Consider the following 26,291-nt stretch of genomic DNA (forward strand, 5'->3'; position numbering starts at 1 on the left):
TGGGGGCTGTACTTTGGCAAAGTGGGTGGGGTTATATCCTGTCTTTCGTTTTTTGCAAATAAATTCATTAAAAATCCTACAATGTGATTTTCTGGATTTTTTTCTCTCATTTTGTCTGTCATAGTTGAAGTGTACCTATGATGAAAATTACAGGCCTCTCATCTTTTCAAGTGGGAGAACTTGCACAATTGGTGGCTGACTAAATACTTTTTTGCCCCACTGTAGAGGCTCAACACAGAAACATTGAATTGTTAACTGCAAGCTGCGCACACAGCTTTTTTTGAGGACATATTCTGTAACTTAAACGGGTTAAATCTGCAGTTAGAAGGAAGAGGGAAACAGTTGTGGACATGGATAAACTTCAGGCCTTTACTAGGAAGCTTGAGTTGTTTGATTTGGACCAGGCCGCAGCATTGTCACAGAGGTGATGGAAGATTTCATCAAGCAGCTGAGGGACAATTTATCCACCAGATTTGAAGACTTCAGCATGCCCAAGGATATCATTGCGTTTGTACGTGATCCTCTCACTGTCTGCCCAGGTGGAGAATACTTCTCCCTTGCTAAGAAAACTACAACCCTCGCTGAATGAGGCAGCAATTCAAACTGAGCTAATTCCAGACATCGAGCCAAACCAGGGCTACGCTCAGGAGTGCCGAGTCCCTGTGTGCGTTGTGGGTGGGATGCTCAGAGGAATACAGCACAATAAAGAAACTGGCATTTTATGTGCTAACAATGTTTGGATCGACTTACACCTGCGAGTCCTCATTTCCCTCTATGAACGCAATATAGACTCACGACAGGAACCGGCTTTCACATAAGTCAATCGAGGACTGCATGCACATCAAAATCACATCCATCCATCAAACCCGACATCCACAAGATTGTGTCAGAGGGGAAATGCAATTTTTCTCATTGAATAAGTAACTTAGCGGCCGATATGACTGTATTTAGTCAATTCTAATGCTACTGTGAGAGGTTATATTGACATCTCAAGCTGACAGTATGTTCCGTTTGTTCTGTCGTTACAAGAGCAGGCTATCCCGACGCAGACAGACTTTTTTTCTTTAAATACTTGTTGTATGTAGGATGCTAAATTTTTTGATCAGTTGCAATTGTAAGTAGGCTTAATTTAAAAAAAATAATCCTACTTCTACTAGGCCTCATAGCCTACCTCAGCCAGTTAAGTTATTTTAGATAGGTCTAGGCTCCGAAGAAATAGACTGTAATTAAGCCCTCGTTGTTTGTAAAGTCAAATTCAAATAAAGCTTATTGGTGAAATTAAATTGCTAGACTGGTGTAGGTTCTCCATCTGTTGGTTTTTGGACAAGAACATCCCGGCCAGCCAAACCCTCCCCTAACCCGGATGACGCTGGGCCAATTGTGCGTTGCCTCATGGGTCTCCTGGTGGCGGCCGGTACGGGTATCGAACCAGCATCTGTAGCGACGCAGAGAATGGTTTTGACTGTTAGGACTTGCAGGAAGAACGGAAAACTGCGTGTCAATTCGTAAACCATGTGCCATGGAATCGCTTCCAAACTTTTTCCTCGTCATTTTATTAAGGAAAGCAGAAAGATGTCGATGTTGAAATATTGCTGTTTTGAGTTACCAATGCAACACCTAAGCATCGAATACATTGCAAGTTGGGGATTTTCACACCTACAGTAGCCGGGCTATAAAGAGTCTATTGTCCTGCTAATAGGGTTACACCTGCTACAGTACACTTGTGAAAAACAAGTGTTTGAAAACCTGCTTTCAAAATGCCTCCAGCTGTCCATTACTACTGTAAATAAAAACACAGCATCATGTGTATTCTTTATTGTAACCACAATGGCACAAATCATTTGTATTTACCTTTCCAATTACTTTTAAAGTTTGTGATTTACAAATGTGTGCTTTTCATGTCATTTTTCGTTAAATCCAGTTCGGATTCAAGTATAACTTTTGACTGAAGCCTTTGGTGAGAGGTCTAATGCTTTAATATTTAATAATTTCTGCCCTCCGAATTCATATATAAGGGACATTTTCCACGCCATTAACATTGTTTTAGTTTGAACGTGCAGACTGGCTCTAAGAACAGTGGGAATGCTTTCCTAGTCAGCTCCATTATTAGTGCAATGCCCCTTAAAGTGTCCCTCTGTGCTACCCGGTGGGGCAGGGTGTGGGTTCACCCCCTTCCTCCTCCTCCCTTCCCCATGGGCTAGGACCGTCTTCTGTGCGCTGCTCTGCGGCCCATCCCGTACCCTCGTGCCTTGAACCTCGCACGCTCACCACTATCTCAGTGGATAAAGCTGGAGAACTGCAAGGCAACCCCATTGTTTGCCACTCGGGAGCCATGACAAATATATGCTAATATGCCAATATCCCGCTAACAGCCCATCCTAGAAACGTTGTTTTTTTGGCTGAATTCACAGCCTGCTATGCTTGTGAAAAACAGGGTTAATAATATATCTGTGAGAATATCTAATGGGCTTTTATATAATTCGAAGTAATCATTATTATTAATAAACGTTGTTTAAAAAATAACGACATTTTGGAGATTTAGTTTTCAAATAACCTAAAGTGAGCGAGAAAAAGGCCATTCTTGAACATGGGGTGAGACATTCTTACTAATTTGTAAATAAAGCCAGTGTGTTATTTAGAATGATTTATATCTGTTTTTAGAGGGAGAAAAACCAAAAGCCACCATAGCCTCAATGATCTCCCGGTCACGGCCGGCACGGGTATCGAACCAGCATTTGTAGCAACGCAGTGCTGCGATGCAGTGTCTTAGACTGCTGCGCCACTCGGGAGGCCCCATCCACAAAGATTTTAATGCTGATCAATTGCCTTGCACAAAGTATCAAAATACAGAGGTGTTGGCAAGAGTGTATTGTCCTGCTAATAGCCCATAATGGACTATTATAATACATGGTGTCCAGGTCAGGATAATCAAAACATTTATTTATTCAAGTTTATCAGAAAGAACGTTGCTCCAAAGCCATGAATAAGTGAGTCACTCAGCTTTATCTAGGTGCCGAGGCTATATGACTGCGCCATCAACTTGATTATTTAGCAGACATCACTTGATTATATTCAGTCAACACATATCTTAAGAATATCATGGAATATAATTGCACATTTTCATTTCTCTTAGAATAAAAACCTTAAGGGTAACAGTTTTAGTAAGTAATACTGAGGAGTAGAAATAAATAAAAAAATAAGTGTATTTTTCACTTACACTATTGTTCTAAATTCAATCACCTTCATCCTCATCATTCAGTTCATAGAAATTCAGTATTGAAGTCGTGCACAATTATCAGTTTCTACTTGGTTTATGTCGCCCATTCATTGTCAGTTAGAGACACACATTAGCGCCTTGGGACCCAAACGCCTAATCAGTGCTCTAACTCCCCTTGCGCTGGTCTGGAGCAATGAAGCAGTGACGCAGGGTACCGTACTAAACCACAAAATACCTCTAAGTCCTGCAGCATAATCTCCAAACTTTTTGTTGAGGAACCACTGAAGGACCATGCCTATGGACTACCTGGCCTGATGACTCCTGGCTGTCCCCAGTCCACCTGGTCCAGTTTCAACTGTTCTGCCTGCAGCTATGGAACCTTGAACTATTTACCGGACATGCTACCTTGCTGTTTTCGACTCGCTCTCACTCTACTGCACCTGCTGTCTCAACCTCAGAATGCTTGGCTATGAAAAGCCAACTGACATTTACTCTTGAGGTACAGACCTGATGCACCCTCTACAACCACGGATTATTATTTGACCCTGCTGGTCATCTATGAATGTTTGAACATCTTGAAGAACAATCTGGCCTTAACGGCCATGTACTCTTATAATCTCCATCTGGCACAGCAGGAAGAGGACTGGCCACCCCTCAGAGCCTGGTTCCTCGCTGGGTTCCTTCCTAGGTTCCTGCCTTTCTAGGGAGTTTTTCCTAGCCACCATGCTGTTTGGGGTTTTAGGTTGGGTTTCTGTACACTTTTATTTTTATTTTTTTATTTTACCTTTATTTAACTAGGCAAGTCAGTTAAAGAACACATTCTTATTTTCAATGACGGTCTAGGAACAGTGGGTTAACTGTCTTGCTCAGGGCCAGAACGACAGATTTGTACTTTGTCAGCTTGGGGGTTTGAACTTGCAACCTTCCGGTTAATAGTCCAACACTCTAACCACTAGGCTATCCTGCCGCCCCAAATGTCACTTTGTGACATCTGCCCATGTAAAAAGGGCTTTATAAATAAAGGTGATTGATTGATAGGTGTCCCTTTCAGGTGCTGCCAGACAATTATAGGCTTTGTATGTGTCCCCATTCATTATGCATGCTGCTAGGTAAATCCATTTTAACAGCCCCAGGTTTGATTAGAATGAAGCCTTCCCTACACATAGGTGCTCAAAGTCGACCGATACCTTGAGACATGTCTTCATAACTGGAAAATGTAAAAATGGTTGAGGGTTATATAATGTAAAAACTTAAACCATTTTATAATTTATTGTTTAGTAAAATCGTTAATTTATCCTTAAAAAGTGCATCAACTCTGATTGTCTTCATATTCGCATATGTTGCAGCTTAGACCCTATTTGACCCTATCGGAGGTTGTGTTGTGCCTGCCATCGATCAAGACAACATGATCTTGAATACAGGGTGGGTGTCATGTTTTGGCTGATAAATGTACTGAAATGGGATTGAAATGTAAACTTTCAAATGGTATCACAAAGACTGTTGGAGGTCCATGAATCAGAGCATGTTGACTTGAAATGGGAATATCAGTAGTTTTGAATTATACTGTCAATCCCCAATAGGGAACCTATTGAAGTCTATTGAAGTAGACCATCATTGTATATAAGAATTTGTTCTTAACTGACTTGCCTAGGTAAATAAAGGTGAAAAATATATATATATATATATATATATAGATTTTTAGATATTTCAACATGTATGACCATTTAATTAAGTTGACATTTCGATGGTGGGTGGACTGGCGGCCATCTTTGGGGTAGTAATTAGAAGTTACAATTTCTATTTCAATTTACAGTACCAGTCAAATGTTTGGACACACCTACTCATTCAAGAGTTTTTCTTTTTAAACTATTTTAAATTAAACTTTCATGAAAATTTGCATGTGAAAATCATAGCTGGCATGTAGATTGGAAGAAATGGTAAGATACATTGGCATTCCACATGAGAAAGGTTGCCGACTCCTCGTGTAGCCCATTACTGGTAATTTCAGGAGAGTAATGGCAGAAACTGTGAAAGCTAGCACGAGTGGGAGGAGAATAGCTGGGTCAGGTTAAGTTTTTTTTCTTCTTGTTATCTAGATCTCTGGCGCCCTAGAGGCATTTGTCTTAGTTCATCAAAACGTAAGCTAAAAGCATATTGTTGATTTTATTAAAACACATAGGGTAAATAGACGTTTTTGTTTTATTAATACCAAATCAGTCGACCAACATATTGTTTTGGTCGGGGACAGCCCTACCTTGTTCCCTCTCTGGGTTTCTATTCTCCTCTTACCACATCTACCAACTGTTCTTAGGCCAGACTCTCATACTGACCTAAGGCCAGTTGGAGAGAAAAGCGCCTGAAAACTGATCTCGACACAGGTTGCGTGTCTGTAATTATGTGGGTGAGTATGGGTTTACTCTTCTAAATTGTATGTGCCAGCTCCAAAAATCACAAGTGGTCTCTCAAACTGATCTAAGGTCAGTTAGGAGGACAGACGAGGCCACCCTATGGGCTTACAGTCTCCTGCCCTATTGGGTGAGAAGATTGTTGCCTCGCTAAGAATCTGACCCTGATACTGATCCCAGGTCAGTCAGTGGTGTGATAACACAGCAGTGTGACGTTACACCACCTCTGATACGGCCTGAGTCACAGCCCACTCTAGTACTGAGAGTTTTAGGCTATATTAACTACGAGAAAAAATAAGAAACCTGCACACTGCTCTTGATAGTATCACTGCTCTTTAATAAGCTTTACGTGTCGGCCTCACGGCCTTCGTCAGAGAATTGAGGCCGATACGTAAAGCTTATTAAAGAGCAGTGACACTATCAAGAGCAGTGTGCGGGTTTCAACATCTCTCTTATTTTATTCAACTGTTACCATGCACCTGCAAAAAAGATAGCTCAGACGTGTGAGTGCATTTTGACTTACAGGTTATATAACTACACAAGCCGTTTTGGGTTACACTAATCATGTCATGTAATGGCTGGATGCTTTTCCACACCCAGGCAGGGTGCTGGAAGTGATGCACACACACATAAGTATGGGAAGAAGCACACTTCAGTGAGATATCTATCCACTTAGTGTTAAAAAGGCCCCAGCTAATCAGATAGTGAGTGTGATTCATTCCTAGCTCACAGAACAATCACTGTATGAAATAGGCCTAAAGGTTTCTACATGCGTTGGTTTGGCTGGCACCTAGTCGAACTCAGCTAGCCGAACGAGTCTGCTCGCACACTTAAAGAAGACCTTTGCTTGAAAAATGAGAAAAAAAAAGCAGCAATAGCACTGTTTGTCCATTTTGAGACGCCGTAGCCAGTACACACTTCCTCAAATAAGTCAGAATTAATGTAAGACAAAATAAGACAGATCCTTTGAGTTGACGTTTTTGCATTGGAGATCTAACTAAGATGTTTGATGTAGTATTTCCCAAGTAATTATTTTTCTTCATGTAAACGGGTCATCTATTGTTGAATGACAACCAACACTTCATTGAAGAATCCCTACTGTTGACCAATGAAGGGGCTTAGACTTCGACTCCGAAATTGTTGTGAGCACGACCACCCGAAGACCAAAACATCACAATCCGAAGACCAAAACATCACAATTTTGGCATAATATATGAACGAACTGTTCTAGTTGGGAAGCACGCGGACACCTTAAGAGCTAGGCTATGTATCATTTATTTTAAAATGACTAATGACAATTACTCATTAGATCTGTCACAGTGCAGTATAACAATTAGGGGCCTTCAAGATTTCAGTCTGTTCTGGTGTTTCACAAATTCCTCCAAGTGATCAAATGGAGAAAATGTCTTACCTTGACATTGTCTGACTTCATCTCAGTCTCTGCATAGAGTCCCTTCATGAAGCCAGTGGTCCGGATCACCTATAGGAGAAAAGGTTAGGATACATCGCCAAATGAGTCAGCGGTTAGCCACTATATGGTTGTAATTATCAATGCAGTACAACATGACTGATTTTAAGCCATTCATTTTTGAGCATATTTTTGTGGAGGGAAAACCAAATAAATAGTCAGTTAAGTTATATTCAATACACGTATGCTAAATTCAGTGGTCAGTAACTAACCCTTTGCTAAGCCCCAGCCCCCTTGTTTACTGTTGCAACCTCTGACAACATTTGCACAGGAAGCTCAATTTCCCATTCAACCACTGGAAAAATCCCCTCACAATGATCTCAAACTGTGTTTCTATTAAACACAAATGACCCCTTGCTAATCAGGAAACTCCTGGGCTGTCATTACATTGGGGAAGGTGCATGAAGACGGAAGAATTCTGATGGCATTGTTTTTGAACACTACCCACAGAGATCTTAAACTATGGCCCGCAACATGGCTCAATGTGCCAGTAAATCAGCACAATCTGCGTTTCTTCAAATTGCCGCCGTCTTGGAGCTAGAGTAATAAAAGTAAAGTAAAGGGAACACTTAAACAACACAAATGTAACTCCAAGTCAATCACACTTCTGTGAAATCAAACTGTCCACTTAGGAAGCAACACTGATTGACAATAAATTTCACATGCTGTTGTGCAAATGGAATAGACAACAGGTGGAAATTATAGGCAATTAGCAAGACACCCCCAATAAAGGAGTGGTTCTGCAGGTGGCAACCACAGATCACTTCTCAGTTCCTATGCTTCCTGGATGATGTTTTGGTCACTTTTGAATGCTGTCGGTGCTTTCACTCTAGTGGTAGCATGAGACGGAGTCTACAACCCACACAAGTGGCTCAGGTAGTGCAGCTCATCCAGGATGGCACATCAATGCGAGCTGTGGCAAGAAGGTTTGCTGTGTCTGTCAGCGTAGTGTCCCGAGCATGGAGGCGCTACCAGGAGGCAGGCCAGTACATCAGGAGACTTGGAGGAGGCCGTAGGAGGGCAACAACCCAGCAGCAGGACCGCTACCTCCGCCTTTGTGCAAGGAGGAGCAGGAGGAGCACTGCCAGAGCCCTGCAAAATGACCGCCAGCAGGCCACAAATGTGCATGTGTCTGCTCAAACAGTCAGAAACAGACTCCATGAGGGTGGTATGAGGGCCCGACGTCCACAGGTGGGGGTTGTGCTTACAGCCCAACACGAGTGCAGGACGTTTGGCATTTGCCAGAGAACACCAAGATTGGCTAATTCGCCACTGGCGCCCTGTGCTCTTCACAGATGAAAGCAGGTTCACACTGAGCACGTGACAGACATGACAGTCTGGAGACGCCGTGGAGAACGTTCTGCTACCTGCAACATCCTCCAGCATGACCGGTTTGGCGGTGGGTCAGTCATGGTGTGGGGTGACATTTCTTTGGGGGGCCGCACAGCCCTCCATGTGCTTGCCAGAAGTAGCCTGACTGCCATTAGGTACCGAGATGAGATCCTCAGACCCCTTGTGAGACCATATGCTGGTGCGGTTGGCCCTGGGTTCCTCCTAATGCAAGACAATGCTAGACCTCATGTGGCTGGAGTGTGTCAGCAGTTCCTGCAAGAGGAAGGCATTGATGCTATGGACTGGCCCGCCCATTCCCCAGACCTGAATCCAATTGAGCACATCTGGGGCATCATGTCTCGCTCCATCCACCAGACTGTCCAGGATTTGGCGGATGCTTTAGTCCAGGTCTGGGAGGAGAGCCCTCAGGAGACCATCTGCCACCTCATCAGGAGCATGCCCAGGCGTTGTAGGGAGGTCATACAGGCACGTGGAGGCCACACACACTACTGAGCCTCATTTTGACTTGTTTTAAGAACATTACATCAAGGTTGGATCAGCCTGTAATGTGGTTTTCCACTTTAATTTTGAGTGTGACTCCAAATCCAGACCTCCATGGGTTGATACATTTGATTTCCATTGATAATGTGTGATTTTGTTGTCAGCACATTCAACTATGTAAAGAAAAAAGTAGTTCATAAGAATATTTCATTCATTCAGATCTAGGATGTGTTATTTTCTAAATAGCTGACTGAATTCACTGTCAGCATGCAGTCAAAGCTATAACCAGCAGCAGATGGGAGTTGTAGTCATAACACCGCTAAAATAAATTGAGAAAACAAGTTACATTAATCCTTAAGAGGCTATTGACGCACACATGCGTCAATCTAAGTAACACAATTTTAAAAATCTCCAAAATCCATCAGTTTAAGCTAGGAATGTATATGTTTTGCAGGGGTTGCGGCTCAATCCATTGCATCCGCCTATGTCGGCCTTCCGCATATGCGGTGGAAGGCGGGTGAGCTATAGTGGCGTTTGTCAGACCATGAGACATCCCAAAAATCGTTCTTCACGAAAATGTCTGTTCAAGCTATAAACTAACATGATTGTGTTCTCCGTTTTGCTCTACGACCGCCACAAGTGTCAAGGGACTCATCTGAAGGTAACCCATACAAACAATTGAAAGTATGGAGGTAGTTGTGTGGCAACAAAAATAAGGGGTGAAATGTGTCAAAAATATATATATTTCCTGAGCTTTCTTATAACTCCTAGATATAGGAGACACCCTTTCCCATGTTTTGTTTAGTTACAACCTTGTTCTAAAAATGGATTAAATAAATATATATCTACACAAAAAAAAAATCATTTGTTAAACACTTTTTTGGTTACAACATGATTCCATACACCGTTATTTAATATTTCTGATGTCTTCAATAGTATCTATAATGTAGAAAACAGTAAAAATAAAGAAAAACCCTGGAATGAGTAGGTGTCCAAACATTTGACTTGTAAATATTGGTTTTATAAACAGCAAAAAAGAGAAAAATCCTCACTGTCATCTGCATTTATTTTCAGCAAACTTAACTATTAACTAAATATACTTAACTAAATATTTGTATGAACATAAGATTCAACAACTGAGACATAACAAGTTCCACAGACATGTGACTAACAGAAATGGGATAATGTGTCCCTGAACAAAGGGGAGGTCAAAATCAAAAGTAAGAGTCAATGCAGCTGGTGGCCACACCAGATACTAAGTACTGCAGTGCATCTCCTCCTCGTGGACTGCACCAGATTTGCCAGGTCTTGCTGTTAGATGTTACCACAGTCTTCCATCAAGGCACCTGCAAGTTCCCAGACACTTCTGGGGGGAATGGACCTAGCCCTCACCCTCCCATCCAACATGTCCCAGACGTGCTCAATGGGATTGAGATCTGGGCTCTTCGCTGGCAATGGCAGAACACCTGTCTTGCAGGAAATCACACACAGAACAAGCAGTATGGCTGGTGGCATTGTCATGCTGGAGGGTCATGTCAGAATGAGCCTGCAGGAAGGGTACCACATGAGGGAAGAGGATGTCTTCCCTGTAACGCACAGGGTCGAGATTGCCTGCAAATGACAACAAGCTCAGTCCGATGATGCGGTGACACACCGCCCCAGACCATGACGGACCCTCCACCTCCAAATCGATCCTGCTCCAGAGTACAGGCCTCAGTGTAACGCTCATTCCTACGACGATAAATGCGAATCCAACAATCACCCCTGGTGAGACAAAAAAACACGACTCATTAGTGAAGAGCACATTCTGCCAGTCCTGTCTGGTCCAGCAACAGTAGTTTGTGCCCATAGGCGATGTTGCTGCCGGTCATGTCTGGTGAGGACCTGCCTTAAAACAGGCCTTACAACTCAGTCCAGCCTCTCTCAGCCTATTACGGACAGTCTGAGCACTGATGGAGGGATTGTGCATTCCTGGTGTAACTCGGGCAATTGTTTCCATCCTGTACCTGTCCCACAGGTGTGATGTTCGGATGTACCGATCCTGTGCAGGTGTTGTTACACGTGGTCTGCCACTGCGAGGACGATCAGCTGTCCATCCTGTCTCCATGTAGCGAAGTCTTAGGCGTCTCACAGTTCAGACATTGCAATTTATTGCCCTGGCCACACATGCAGTCCTCATGCCTCCTTGCAGCATGCCAAAGGCACGTTCACACAGATGAGCAGGGACCCTGGGCATCTTTCTTTTTGTGTTTTTCAGAGTCAGTAGAAAAGCCTCTAAGGTCACAGACATGAAAACTTAGGACACTAATTGCCTATCGTCTGTAAGCTGTTAGTGTCTTAAAGACCGTTCCACACGTGCATGTTCATTAATTGTTTATGGTTCATTGAACAAGCATGGGAAACAGTGTTTAAACCCTTTACAATGAAGTTCTGTGAAGTTATTTGGATTTTTACAAATTATCTTTGAAAGACAGGGTCCTGAAAAAGGGACGTTTTTGCATTTCCCTAAAAGGGTCCTATAATTCAAAATCGAATTGCTAAAATATCTTTAATACGATTTAAACATGAGCTTGTCCGAGACGTCGGACTCAACAACAGTTGCTATCCATTGGAACACTGAGATTGGTGCCCTAAATTCTGAGGTGGGGCTTAGCGAAGGGTCAATTGCATCATCCACGCAAACATACTTATCAAATATGCATGAGCATATACTGAAAGGTGAGAAACTTCACTGGAAGAGGAGAGAGACTACTAATTGAATGGGATTAAGACTGTACTCAGCTCTTCTGCTCGTGGGAACAGCAGTGGCCAAAAACAACCTGAATGACCTTTAAGTCAGACTTGCTCAGAGAGTGTGTTGTGTCCAGAAGATGTTGTAGTCTTGTGCAGGTGGATCTGTCAGTCTGCTCTGCCTGGATAATCTTCGCTGAGCCTGGTATAGCCTGTGGCACAGACCCAGCCACTGGCAAACCTTCTAGCGAGGAAGCCATTCTCAAAGCATAACACCCTATGTTCGTATAGTGCTTCCAGAATGAATCATACCCCTTGACTTATTCCACATTTTGATGTGTTACAGCCTGAATTCAAAATTATTTCAATTTGTTTTCTCATCCACCTACACACACACACACACAATAGCCCATAATGGCAAAGTGAAAACATGTTTTTAAACATTAAAAAAATATAACACAGAAATATGTCATTTACATAAGTATTCACACCCCTAGGTTAATACTTTGTAGAAGCACATTTGACAACTGGGAGTCTTTCTGGGTAAGTCGCTAAGAGTTTTCCACACCTGGAGTGTGCAACATTTGCCCATTATTCTTTTCAAATTTCTTCAAGCTCTGTCAAATTCAAATTCTCTGTCAAATTGTTGTTGATCATTACTAGACAACCATTTTCAGGTTTTGCCTAAAATCTACTTGAAAATCTAAGTCAAAACTAAAACTCGGCCACTCAGGAATATTCAATGTCTTCTTGGTAAGAAACTCAAATGTAGATTTGGCCTTGTGTTTTAGGATATTGTCCTGCTGAAATGTGAATTAATCTCCCAGTGTCTGGTGAAAAGCAGATCCTCTAGGATTTTGCCTGTGCTTTGCTCCATTAAGTTTATTTTTTATCCTGAAAAACTCCCCCGTCCTTAACGATAACATGATGCAGCCACCACTATGTTTGAAAATATGGAGAGTGGTACTCCGTAATGTGTTGTATTGGTTTTCCCCGAAACATAAAACATTTCGTATTCAGGACAAAAAGTTGCTTTGTCACATTTTTTGCATTATTACTTTAGTACCTTGCTGAAAACCAGATGCATGTTTTGGGATATTTTTATTCTGTGCAGGCTTCCTTCTTTTCACTCTGTCAATTAGGTTAGTATTGTGACATAACTACAATGTTGTTGATCCATCCTCAATTTTCTTATATCACAGCCATTACACTCTAACTGTTTTAAAGTCCTCATTGGCCTCATGGTGAAATCCCTGAGTGGTTTCCTTCCTCTCCAGCAACTGATTTAGAAGGACGTCTTGATCTTTGTAGTGATCATCCAAAATGTAATAAATAACTTCACCATGCCGAAAGGGATATTCAATATCAGATTTGTTTTAGCCCATCTACCAAAAGGTGCCCTTCTTTGCGAGCCAATTGAAAACCTCTCGTCTTTGTGGTTGAATCTGTTAAATTCACTGCTTGACTGAGGGACCTTACAAATAATTGTATGTGTGGGGTACAGAGATGAGGTAGTCATTCAAAAATCATGTTAAACACCATTATCGCACACAGAGTGAGTCCATGCAATGTATTAAGCAAATGTTTACTCTTGAACATATTTAGGCTTGCCATAACAAAAAGGGTTGAATACATGAATCAAGAACAGAAGAAAAAAAAAACACTGAGATTATATGGTTTGGTGTGTAGACCAGTGAAACTGTAATCCATTTGAAATGCAGGCAACATTTGGGAAAAGTCTATGGGTGTAAATACTTTGAAGGCACATTTATGAGGGCATGTCCCTGCCTGCCCCATGATACTTGTTATGTCAAGTACAAATTACAATGGATTTAGAACCCTGATCAGCGGCCTCCTTTTTATATTATTTGGCTATAACAAGCAAGCACCACCCTTCCACAGTGCCATGCCTTCATGTTGCCATCCTAACTAGTTAGTTAGGGAAGAGCCCAATTCAAACAAGCAATCCAGCTGCATTTAGGAATAAGCTCATTGACCGTCACCTAGAATAGAAGGTTGGGAGGTCTCATTTCATAACAGGGATGACACCCTCACAAAACTTCGGTGACAAAAAATGTAACTGTACCTGCTAACTAACTAGTAAATGTTAACTAGAGTTAACTAGTGCTGGGGCAGAAATGTAATTTGTTGGAGGATAATGTTTTTAACCTTTTCATGAGTAAATAGCCAAACAGTTAGCAAATAATTTCATATTTTTGTCATAGATACAGTGAAAAGTCACATTTCCCGGCGCCGCGACTTGGTTTTGTTTACTAAAACAAGCAGACAGGAGTGCCTAGCAACGAAAAAAATCAGATTGATGGCTGGCTACTGTTAGGTAAATTGGCTAATTATCATGCCTCAGTCTCAATGCTGAAAGGTTAGTTGGCTGGTTTTAGCAGGGGACAAATGGTAGCTAGCTATCAAATCCAATCTAACTAGCAAGAACTATTTGTAGCTAGTAGGCAATGTTAGCTAATCACTCACCTCACTGAATATGTCGTGCAGATACCTAAACGGCGGTTTGCTGAGCAGTTTTTCAGTAAGCGGAGGTTTCTTTATAACTCTCCCTAAAGTGTCTTGGGTCTTTTTGGCCACTGACCCGTTCATGGCAGCTGCTGAAATGACAAATTCCCCAAAGTTATTGATGAAAACAAGACTGTTCTTCAATCGACAATCCTGTCGCTATGTCAATAGCATCCAATCCCACAATGCATCATTCATCTGAAATGCGCTTGTGCTAAATCAGAGATACTGGATATAATGGTGAGATGCTTGCGTCCCATGCCCAACAGTGGGGACGAGACAACTCCGATATAAAGTGTTTTTTTTCTCAAAGTTGCCGGGATGTCATGTGCACTGGCGACCCGTCATTCAGGGCAGGTGTGGCTTTTGAGCCCCACATTTTTAGCATGCTTGCCTGTTTTGCATGTTATTTTGGCATTAATACATGTCACGTATCAGTTGGAAAACAATGTAATTAAAAAAAATATATATATATATATATATATATATATTTTTTTTTTTATATATATATATATCAGAGTTAATAAAGCCACATACAAACATGGTCTCTTTTTTGTTTTCTTGATGTAAGGCAGCTCCAAAATGCAGGTGTTTCAGCCTAACACAGTGCTTTCTGTGGTGGGGCAAGCCAGCAGAAAATACAGAGTGTTGCTCCGTGATTGGCTCAGTGTTCTGTCACTCATGGGGACACTACGTCACCAACAAGTCGAAGGGTAGACCAAAAAAATTCTATCCCCTTGGGTTCTGCAATAGAGTTACATTAGAAGTGCTGATCCAAAAAGGCTCAAGGTCATTGGACACAGATAAAATTATATCACATCACTTTCTGTCATGTCAACATCATACTTTCAAAATCTCAGCTAGCAGTCATCATCATGAATCACGTCGACAATCTACTGGCAAATCCTTTTTAATCCTTGTCATGTGAAGATACATAATGAAGAGAACGTATAGATAAAATGTATCAGTGCTCGTCTGCCATTGGACATAAACATTACACATAAAAATTACACAACAAGTTGGAAATAGCAAATTCAACAATGAGTGGTTTGGAAGGAATCAGTGGCTAACTGCAAGCGTTGCAAAGCTATCACTAGCCTGCTATTCAGTGGTGTGGCTGTGGCGGTGTGGTCCCAAGTCTAAAATTAAGGGTCTCTTTTCCTAGTTTAAATTATAAACATTCAACATTGGCTATGCTGTCAATGAAGCATGATTTGTGACGTGCTCAAAACAACTTAACTAGGAACTCTAATATCTGACTTTAGTGAGTTCAAGACAACTGCGAACTCGGGACAAATGAGCTACGACTGCGAAAATATGTAGGTGTGCTGACTGTGACATACTGGATTTTCAGTTGTCTTGTTTGCTAAATTAACAAATGAAATAGGCAGTGCCATGGTGTACAGTATATAACCATAGAAGCACTGTGATATATGCCTCATTGCAGTCATATTGGCCAGTTAAGACATTTGCGTCCCGCCTATCCTTAAGAGGTTGGCTTATTGGGGATGTGGCTTTCAGGTAATTATTATTGGCAACCCATTCCATGAGAGTGAATGTCATTCCAGTTCATCTCTTCAGTTATATTTGATCAAATATGACTAAACCAGTGTACTGCTTTCTATGAATTCTGATGGTGTTTAAGTGTTTAGGCAAAAAGAAAAATGTCCTGTTTGGAACACTGACAAGTACAGAGAATAAAAAATAAAAAATAAAAAATTGGATAGGCCTGGCTTCCCATACCTGTTTGGTGAGTTCTGTTGTCTATAAAAATAACTGCAAATCAAAACCAAGTTACTGTCAGCTTGGAGATAGGTTGCAGACACTCCTCCTCTGCCTGTGCAATAGGTAAGATATCAAAATCATTGAACATTTCTTAGTGTAAACTTGTAATATTATTGTGTTGACTTGATGCAGCATTTGAATAACCTGGTCGGTGTACAGGCCTATCTCTGTCAACATTCAATCATGTTAAACTTTCATTTTGCCTTTGGCAATTCGGCCGAAGAAGAAACAGACTGACACCAAAATCGGTTGTTTGAAGTTACACACACATCAATATGATCTGTACAAACTCTAAAATACTTGTACATGGTTTTATTTTAGAATTTAAAAAATACTTAAAGACAAATGACAAATGCCATAATCGAGAAAATGTGTAGTTTGGGGAAATGTGGCACACATAACCAAACAGGTTTGGCCTGTTTTAGTAAGCAGACAAATATCGCTACTATTCATTTAGGCACTTGTATTGAAATAGGCCTACCCCTAAATGGCACAAGGCAGGTGTTTCTTGGAAGGGGTTCCTTTTTATGGCACTTGGCTTTTATATGGTCAAGGCTAGAGATACATTGCTACGTTTTCATTTATAAAGCCCTTTTTACAAAAAGTCGATCCATACCTAACATCATTACTCAACTTCAGACATACGAGTTACCACACCCGGTCGCAGGGATGGCTAACTTAAGAAATTCCTTTGGTCTCCACTGAGTTAGGTAAATCAGCTTTTAGTTCTCTTGCACCTTATTTGAGGAATGATCTTTAAAATGTTCTTAAATTTGATGTTCTGGTGCCTCTAGGGCAGTTCATTTTATGACTGTGTTTTTCTTTCTGCTTGCAATTTGTATTTTGCTATTTTGATGTGCGCATTTTCTGTAATGCATGTAATTCAGGGCTCATCTGTAAAAGAGACCTTGGTCAGAGTATGACTCCTTGGTCAAATAAAGCTTAACTAAATAAATAATAAACATAAGAACTACATATAAGTATTTTTCAGCAGTTTGACTTGACTGCCTCCTGTTCTCTCTCTACCTCAGAACGGATGACAACCATGTATCGCTGGTCTCTCTTTGCATTGCTCTTTGTCACCTGTATGGAAGTATCCCTACAGAAGAAAACAAGGAAAGGCCCTCAAACTCTCTCAAGAGGTAAGAATTATGTCACAATGTATCCTCGCCCCACCCCTAACGTCTATTTGAATTTACTACACTCAGAAAAAAAGGGCTCTTCAGCTGTCCCCATAGGAGAACCTTTTTGGTTCCAGGTAGAACCCTTTTGAGTTCCACATAGAACCCACTGTGGAAAGGGTTCTACATAGAACCAAAAGGATTCTACCTGGAACAAATAAATGATTTTTCAAAGGGTTCTCCTATGGGGACAGCTGAATAACTCTTTCATGTTCTAGAAAGCACCTTTTTTTCTGAGTGTACGAAAACAGTTCTCCATCCCCATTACATTAACACCAAATCCTTCGTTCTGATTTCCATCCTCAATTTTGTCTCAGGATGGGGAGATTACATTGCCTGGGTCAATACCTATGAGGAAGCCCTGATGACAATGAAAGAAAGGTAAAACAAGATTAGACAAAATACACAACAAGACATCAAATTGCAATTGTGTTGTTTGGTTAGTGGCATATGTTTGACAATTAGAGCAGTCTTTCAAATGTCTGAGAGTAAAACATTTCATTAAAACTATCTGCTTATGTTACAGCCATATCCTCACAATTATTATATTACAATTGACATTTCAGTCAATTATCAGGCACTTTTATCCAGAGTGACTTACAGTTGGTGCATTCATCTTAAGATAACTAGGTGAGAATCACATATCAATGCGCCCCATTAATTCAACATGTCCAATTAAACTAATCAAACTGTAACGGAAATCCTCATATTTATTATATGGTTGCATCCCAAAATGGCACAGGCACCATATTCACTAGACAGTGCACTACTGTTGACCAGGGCGCTATCAAAAGTAGTGCACAGAATAGGAAATAGGTTGCCATTTGGGACACACAGCCTATTTCTTTTCTTATCTCCATAATGACACTAGGGACTTAAGTTTGGTACAATCCCAGAGACGTTGTACTTCTCTGTAAGCACATCCACCCACTACTTATTCTGCAGTGGAATGTGTTCTTGTTTTGTCTGTGTTCTCATGTTCCCACAGTAAGAAGCCTCTGATGGTCATTCATCACATGGAGGATTGTCCTCATAGCCAAGGTAATACTGCTGTGCTTTCATACTCACACAGAGTACCAGTCAAAAGTTTAGACACACCTAGTCATTCAAGGGTTTTTCTTTATTTTTTCATTGTAGAATAATAGTGAAGACATCAAAACTATGAAATAACACAATTGGAATCGTGTAGTAACCCAAAAAGTGTTAAACAAATCAAAATATATTTTATATTTGAGATTCTTCAAAGTAGCCACCCTTTTCCTTGATGATAGCTGCACACTCTTGGCATTCTCTCAAACAGCCTCATGAGGTAGTCACCTAGAATGCATTTCAATTAACAGGTGTGCCTTGTTCAAAGTTAATTTGTAGAATTATTTTCCTTCTTAATGCATTTGAGCCAATCAGTTGTGTTGTGACAAGGTAGGGGTGGTATACAAAATATAGACCTATTTGGTTAAATTGTTCAGAGGAGACTGAGTGAATCGGGCCTTCATGGTCAAATTGCTGGAAGAAACCACTACTAAAGAACATCAATAATAAGAAGAGACTTGATTGGGCCAAGAAACAGGATCAATGGACATTAGACCAGTGGAAATCTGTCCTTTGGTCTGATTAGTCTAAATTTAAGATTTTTTGTTCCAACTGCCATGTCTTTGTGAGACGTAGAGTAGGTGAATGGATCATCTCCGCATGTGTGGTTCCCACTGTGAAGCATGGATGGTGTGGGGGTGCTTTGCTGGTGACACGGTTTGTGATTTATTTCGAATTCAAGGTACACATAATCAGCATGGCTACCGCAGCATTCTGCAGCGATACACTATCGCATCTGGTTTGTGCGTAGTGGGACTATCATTTGTTTCCAACAGGACAATGACCCAAAACACACCTTCATGATGTGTAAGGGCTATTTGACCAAGAAGGAGAGTGATGGAGTGCTGCGTCAAATGACCTGGTCTCCACAATCACCTGCCTGACCTCAACCAAATTGAGATGATTTGGAATGAGTTGGACCGCAGAGTGAAGGATGTGAAGAGTGAAGTGCTCAGCATATGTGGGAACTCCTTCAAGACTGTTTTTATTTGAAGAATCTCAAATATAAAATATATTTTGATTTGTTTAACATTTTTGGGGGTTACTAAATGTTTACATATGTGTTATTTAATCGTTTTTATGTCTGAACTATTATTCTGCAACGTAGAAAATAGTAAAAATAAAGAAAAATCCTTGAATGACTAGGTGTGTCCAAACTTGACTGGTACTGTACTTCATCTAACCAAGGGACCAACCAAGGTCTTTGTTGCCTTACAGTTGGTCTCGTGGTATCAACATTTCTTTAGACATTATCATTTGTCAAGGCTTGTTTGACAAAAGAATAGCAATACATACAAATTCCACTCTGTGTTGCAGTTAAAGGTGAGGTTCTCACTGATTATCATTCTGTCACACTTCCCCCCACAGCTCTGAAGAAGGCATTTGCTGTGGATAAAACCGTACAGAAAATGGCCCAAAAGGATTTTGTTATGCTCAATTTGATGGTAATTGATCATCAAAACAAAACAAAATCAACATACACGCAATGGAAGCAATGAAATGATATAGTTGTAACCATATCCCAATCACATATTGTACATTGCATCATGCATTTCATTATTTCATCACTTGGAGGTAAATGTTTGAATTTAGATGTTAAATAGATGATAGTTGATTAGAAATGTACATTTTGATGTCATTTTGATTTCTTTTTCAGCATGAGACTACAGACACAAATCTGGCAGCAGATGGCAACTATGTTCCAAGAATCATCTTTGTTGGTGGGCCTCTTCTTCTACCATGCCATCTCACTTAGGAAATAAACCACCACTTATTCTGAATCCCCAACACGTCACTCAGGTCCAATGCTTGCTGTGAGATCTTTGATGTAACCGTATTCAGTGCCTCGCATACATTTATTTTAATCAGTAGCAATTTGCCTAAGAACCACCAAATAACTTACAGTACATGTGTGGGTCTTGATCAAGGGATCAATGTCATTTATGGGTCGTCATAGTGTTAGAAATGGAATAGTATGAATAAAGCATTACAATGTAGTTATACCTACATAATGATGTATTATGTTTTGAAGCGTTGGCAAAGTCCTCCAAAATATCTCTCCGCCCACAGATCCATCCATGACTGTCCGTTTAGACCTTGTTGGGAAGTACAGTAATCGCCTGTACACCTACAAGCCAAGCGACATCCCATACTGTGAGTGCACACACACACACACACACACACACACACACACACACACACACACACACACACACACACACACATTTTCCAATAACACAGAATGCACTTACTTGGTTCTACTCTTTCTTCCACCCCTTCACCTAATTCACTAACTAGTTGAGAGGAGAGATTTGGGAGATGCAACTGCAAAATAATGAGAATGTATAAGGGCAGTTCTTAGCGACTAATGGCTTAAAGTGTAAAAAAATTAATTGCTTGGTCCACTACTATCAGAACAACATAAAGCAAGGTTGGGCCATTTAACTTCAGTCAATTCCCAAATTGAATTCCCAAATCTCTTCCTGACATGAAATGGAATTGACCACTTCCCGGGTAAACAGATTCTTACCCAAGCTTCTTGTCCCTCTCTCCATAGTGGCCAAGAACATGAAAAAAGCCAAGCTTCTACTGCACACTGAACTGTGACCTCACAGCCTTATAAACTCTGTACCAATAGAGCAACAACCAGAGTGGTTCACTGACTCTTGTACATCCATCTGTTTACACAAAATGTATACAATTGATGATCAATAAAGATGAATGACAGTGTGCAGTGTACTGAATTTGTTGATGTTCATTTGCTTTTGACTCAGAATGCTTACTTAAACCGACAAAATATATACATTTAACGTTATATGGACATTCTCTTTGAGGGTTGTTGACATGACTTAATTGTTGCAGAATGCAAGAGGATACAAACATATTCAAATATGAATTTACTAGATTGAAGACTTATCGGCTCAGTGCTTAATAGATTTACAATGAGGGCATGGACAGGGAAGCATTTTTTCTTTTGGCTCTGTACTCCATGAGGTGAATGAATCGTGAATAATGATGAGTGAGAAAGTTACAGATGCACAAATATCATACCACCAAGACATGCTGACCTCTCACCATTACAATCACATGGGAGGTTAGCATTTTGGGGGGAATATGATATTTGTGGGTCTAACTTTCTCACTAATCATTATTCATGATTAATTCAGTATTATCTGTAATCAGGGTAGCATCCACATTAATGCTGAAGTGTTTAGAAACATATTCTATTCTTATTTACAGTAAAAGTCACTCCAAATTGACACAATACATTATTTACCATTCACAAGCTTGATGCAGTCCATTAATCACATAAGTTCCTGTTGAATGCGGAATGAGGCAGCGCTTGGTATGTTGTTTTGGAAGTGTCTGAAAGTGTTCTATTGGAAAAATTTGGTTACTAGATAGATACCTTTTGATTTTGGATCCCGCTGCACCGTTGGCATCAGATGCTGGGACTGCTGCGGTCTGTTCGCGGATCATTCCGTCCGAGGGGTAGCTGTCTATAAAGCAAGCAGGGTTTCCTTGAGGGCTGGAATGCAGCCTGAGTCGCGGTTAGCCCTTGTGGCTTTGATTTTCCCGGGCTTGTGGCTGTCTAGATCCCTACTGTTTGTTGCTGTTCCCATCTTCCCTGTGACCTGCCCTGTCTGGAATTGTGGGGAGTAACAGCGTAGCCTACGTTGCTACCATGACAAAGACCAAAGCCGGTGGGAGTACCGTGGAGGACAGTGGCGTCACTATCGCAGTTCTACAAGCAGTTGTTACAACAAGAAAATAGCTTCAACTGTTGTGTCCAAATACTGGTGGAATAAACTCATTTAAAAAATGGACGACCTGACCAGAGAGGTCCAGGACCTGAAGAACAGTTTGCAGTTCTCCCAGGGTCCGCTCGATGAGTTTATACAGGAAAACGGCAAGAAGACAATCTGTAAATCATTGAGAGGAAATTAGTTCTGTATGTGAATCCATGATAACAACGACAAATAAATCAGATTATCTCGAGGGACAATCTCCACATGAGACCTGGATGGTGGACAAAGTGAGGGAAAAGATCTTGAAGAAACTGAAGATGGAGATTGAGTTGGAGCACGCCCAAAATACTGGAAAACCCACCACCGGCCCAGCCCACGTGGCGTCAAGTTCCTGAGGTTCAAGGACAAGGTAGTGGTTCTGGAATGAGTCAAGAACTTGAGGGGAATGTACATCTTCCTCATTGAGGACTATCCTGAAGCTGTGCGCCAGAAGAGAAAATAACTTATCCCGGCCACGAAAGCTGCCAGAGCACGGACATTGCTTACATTCGAATGACTGCCTCATTGTTCACCCTTTCCCCGAAAAGCCTGGAAGGGATGAGAGAGCCAAGCCTATGGGTTTGTAGCTTTAACCCCGCAACACACACACTTACACACACCAACTAATGAATGGACGGCTAAATGTATGTTTTTGTTTCTCTTGCTTTGTTTGCTTGTGGAAGGGATGCCTGGAAGGGATGAGAACACCAGCTGTTCCGGATGACTGTGTGATCACTCTCTTCGTAACCGATGTCAGCAAGACCTTTAAACAACATTCACAAGGTCAACATTCACAAGGCCGCAGGGCCAGACAGATTACTAGGACATGTACTCAGAGCGTGCACGGACCAACTGGCAAGTGACTTCACTGACATTTTCAACCTCAACCGGAGTCTGTAAAACCGACATGTTTCAAACAGACCCCCATAGTCCCTGTGCCCAAGAAAGCGAAGGTAACCTGCCTAAATGACTACCGCCCTGTAGCACTCACGTCGATAGCCATGGAGTGTTTTGAATGGCTGGTGATGGCTCACATCTACACCATCATCCAGGAAACCCCAGACCCACTCTGATTCAAATACAAACCCAACAGATCCACAGATGACGCAATCTCAATCGCACCTGTACAAAAGTAGCACCTATGTGAGAATGCTGTTCATTGACTACAGCTCAGTGTTCAACACCATAGTGCCCACAAAGCTAATCACTAAGCTAAGGACTCTGGGACTATAAACACCTACCTTTGCAACTGAATCCTGGACTTTCTGACAGGCCACCTCCAGGTGGTAAGGTTAGGCAACAACACATCTGCCACGCTCATCCTCAATACGGGAGCCCTTGAGGGATGCGTGCAATAGTCTCCTCCTGTACTCCTTGTTCACCCACAACTGCGTGGCCAACACCTTCTTTACGTTTGCTGATGACACACCGGTGGTTGGTCTGATCACTGACAATGATGAGACAGCCTTATAGGGACGAGGTCAGAGACATGGCAGTGTGTACATACCAGTTGAGTTATAGCATGTTTTAACCACTCCTATGTAAATGGTAGATTATCAGACACTCAACAAGGTCTAATTTCATTATTACTGAAACAGGATACAAGTGGGAAATATAAAGATCAAGTCCATTTAAAAAAATTGTAGGCCCCAGTGTGATGAAAAAATTTAGAGAAAAATGTATACCGCATAGAATTTGAAAGGTATTGTCGGACATTATTCATTCTAATAAGACAGATTTTTTACATGGACGATACATTGGAGATAATATAAGGCAAGTACTGGAAACAATAGAACACCATGAAAAATCTGGGAAACCCGGCCTGATAAAGTATGACTGACGTTTATAAATAAATGCCTGGAGAATTTCAATTTTGGAGAATTTTGGAGAAAATGGGTTAAAATCATGTATAGTAACTCTAGGTGTAAAACAGTAAATAATGGCTACTTCTCAGAAAGTTTTTCCCGTGCTCCTACTTTTCTATTCTCTTGAACTAGTTCCCCCCAGTTTTGACCTTTGCCTGTTTTCTGGACTCTGCCTGACCTGACCTCGAGCCTGCCTGCCATTCTGTACCCCTGGATCTCTGAACTGGGTTTGACCTTTTGCCTGTTCACGACCATTCTCTTGCCTACCCCTTTTGGATTGTTAATAAACATCTTGAACTCCAACCATCTGCTTCCTGTGTCTTGATCTCGCCTTGTGCCCTTATATTTAGCAAAAATAGATAAGATCTTGCTACCATGGAAAGGTAAATGAATGATGAAACCAAAATATAACTTTTTGGTAAAAACTCAACTCGTCGTGTTTGGAGGACAAAGAATGCTGAGTTGCATCCAAAGAACACCATACCTACTGTGAAGCATGGGGGTGGAAACATCATGCTTTGGGGCTGTTTTTCTGCAAAGGGACCAGGACGACTGACCCGCCGTGTAAAGGAAAGAATGAATGGGGCCATATATCGTGAGATTTTGAGTGACAACCTCCTTCCATCAGCAAGGGCATTGAAGATGAAACGTGGCTGGGTCTTTCAGCATGACAATAATCCCAAACACACCGCCCGGGCAACAAAGGAGTGGCTTCGTAAGAAGCATTTCAAGTTCCTGGAGTGGCCTAGCTAGTCTCCAGATCTCAACCCCATAGAAGATCTTTGGAGGGAGTTGAAAGTCCGTGTTGCCCATCAACAGCCCCAAAACATCACTGCTCTAGAGGAGATCTGCATGGAGGAATGGGCCAAAATACCAGCAACAGTGTGTGAAAACCTTGTGAAAACGTTTGACCTCTGTCATTGCCAACAAAGGGTATATAACAAAGTATTGAGATAAACTTTTGTTTTTGACCAAATACTTATTTTCCACCATAATTTGCAAATAAATTCATTAAAAATCCTACAATGTGGATTTCCTCATTTTGTCTGTCATAGTTGAAGTGTACCTATGATGAAAATTACAGGCCCCTCATCTTTTTAAGTGGGAGAACTTGGTGGCTGACTAAATACTTTTTGCCATACTGTATATAATTCAAATGAATTCGGAGGGCAGGATTTATTAAATATTAAAGCATTAGACCTCTCCCTAAGTGCTTTAGTCATGCAAAATGTATACTTAAATCCGAACTGGTTCTCTAGCAAATTAGTTCGAATGTCTCACCCTATGTTCAAGAAAGGCCTTTTTCCCTTTATTCAGACTACAACCTCTCACTTTCAGTTATTTGAAAAGGAAATCATCTCCCAAATATCACTATTTTTAAAACAAGCCATAGAAAGTTGGAAGCAATTTCTATTTAATCCACCAGAAAAGACAGAACAAATAATACAACAAATATTATGGTTAACCTAATGGATAATAAAACATTAAAAACAAAGGTATAATCTTCGTAAATGATGTCACAAAGACGGCTGGTGGAGTTCTGTCATACATGCAGCTAACTAAAACATATGGAAATGTCTTCTCAACCCAAAATTACAACCCAAAATTGCAGCATTTACCGCAAATATGGAAGAGGAAAGTGGACGGGGAAAAAGTAATTAACTGTTGGCCCTGCATTAAAGACCATAATTGGTTAAAGAAAATTGTGATAAATGAAAAAGTATAATAAGATATACTTTATAATACCTTTGGCAAAAATGTTTAATTTCAACTTTCAATCGAGAATAGAAAGGTTCAGAATTTCTGTGAAACATCACAGCACAGTTAAAAAATATATGGTAAATAGAAATCCAATATGGATGGTGTTGAGATATAGATGGGAGGGGTTGAATGGGATTAATAACAACAATATAACTAATGTAAAACATACTGTGTCCGTAAAACGTATATACATCAAAACTATGAAACAACACATATAGAATTATGTAGTAACCAAAAAAGTGTTAAACAAATCAAAATATATTTTATATTTGAGATTCTTCAAATAGCCCCCCTTTGCCTTGATGACAGCTTTGCACACTCTTGGCATTCTCTCAACCAGCTTTACGTGGAATGCTTTTCCAACAGTCGTGAAGGGGTTCCCACATGTGCTGAGCACTTGTTGGCTGCTTGTCCTTAAATCTGCGGTCCGACTCATCCTAAACCATCTCAATTTGGTTGAGGTAGATGATGCAGCACTCCATCACTCTCCTTCTTGGTAAAACAGCCCTTACACAGCCTGGAGGTGTGTTGGGTCATTGTCCCGTTGAAAACAAATGATAGTCCCATTAAGCGCAAACCAGATGGGATGGTGTATCGCTGCAGAATGCTGTGGTAGCCATGCTGGTTAAGTGTGCCTTCAATT

The 26,291-nt window shown here is 41.0% G+C and overlaps 2 protein-coding genes across 10 annotated transcripts in view; one reads left to right on the forward strand and one right to left on the reverse strand.

Annotated features, from left to right (window-relative positions):
- LOC112235155 (TRAF3-interacting protein 1) overlaps window positions 1-14,387 on the reverse strand; it is a 42,180-nt gene extending 27,793 nt beyond the window's left edge. For 4 of the 8 annotated variants that reach the window (XR_006082212.1, XM_024403574.2, XM_024403558.2 and 1 more), the window contains exons 1-2: window positions 14,141-14,386; window positions 7,034-7,102 (exon numbers count right to left, since the gene is read on the reverse strand). Coding sequence is in view for 7 of the 8 variants with exons in the window: in XM_024403574.2 (XP_024259342.1) it covers window positions 7,034-7,102; window positions 14,141-14,263 (192 nt within the window). In the remaining variant the exon portion in view is untranslated. Of the gene's footprint in view, window positions 1-7,033; window positions 7,103-14,140 lie in introns of all 8 variants that reach the window. The other 4 variants (XM_042315438.1, XM_024403581.2, XM_024403586.2 and 1 more) reach the window with 2 other exon arrangements.
- A 1,539-nt stretch (window positions 14,388-15,926) lies between these two features.
- LOC112224090 (anterior gradient protein 3) lies at window positions 15,927-20,964 on the forward strand. Of its 2 annotated transcripts, none has more exons than XM_024387393.2 (8): window positions 15,927-16,027; window positions 16,996-17,106; window positions 17,463-17,526; window positions 18,134-18,186; window positions 19,603-19,679; window positions 19,892-19,955; window positions 20,305-20,388; window positions 20,792-20,964. In XM_024387393.2, the coding sequence occupies exons 2-8, from the start codon at window positions 17,001-17,003 to the stop codon at window positions 20,839-20,841; spliced, it is 498 nt and encodes a 165-aa protein (XP_024243161.2). In that variant the 5' UTR covers window positions 15,927-16,027; window positions 16,996-17,000; the 3' UTR covers window positions 20,842-20,964. The 2 variants fall into 2 exon arrangements, with proteins under 2 accessions (XP_024243161.2, XP_042171393.1); XM_042315459.1 differs by lacking the exon at window positions 15,927-16,027 and adding an exon at window positions 16,604-16,674.
- The last annotated feature ends 5,327 nt before the right edge of the window (window positions 20,965-26,291 follow it).

This window comes from Oncorhynchus tshawytscha, linkage group LG03 (genome assembly GCF_018296145.1).
Source record: "Oncorhynchus tshawytscha isolate Ot180627B linkage group LG03, Otsh_v2.0, whole genome shotgun sequence".
In the NCBI taxonomy this organism is placed as follows: domain Eukaryota; kingdom Metazoa; phylum Chordata; class Actinopteri; order Salmoniformes; family Salmonidae; genus Oncorhynchus; species Oncorhynchus tshawytscha.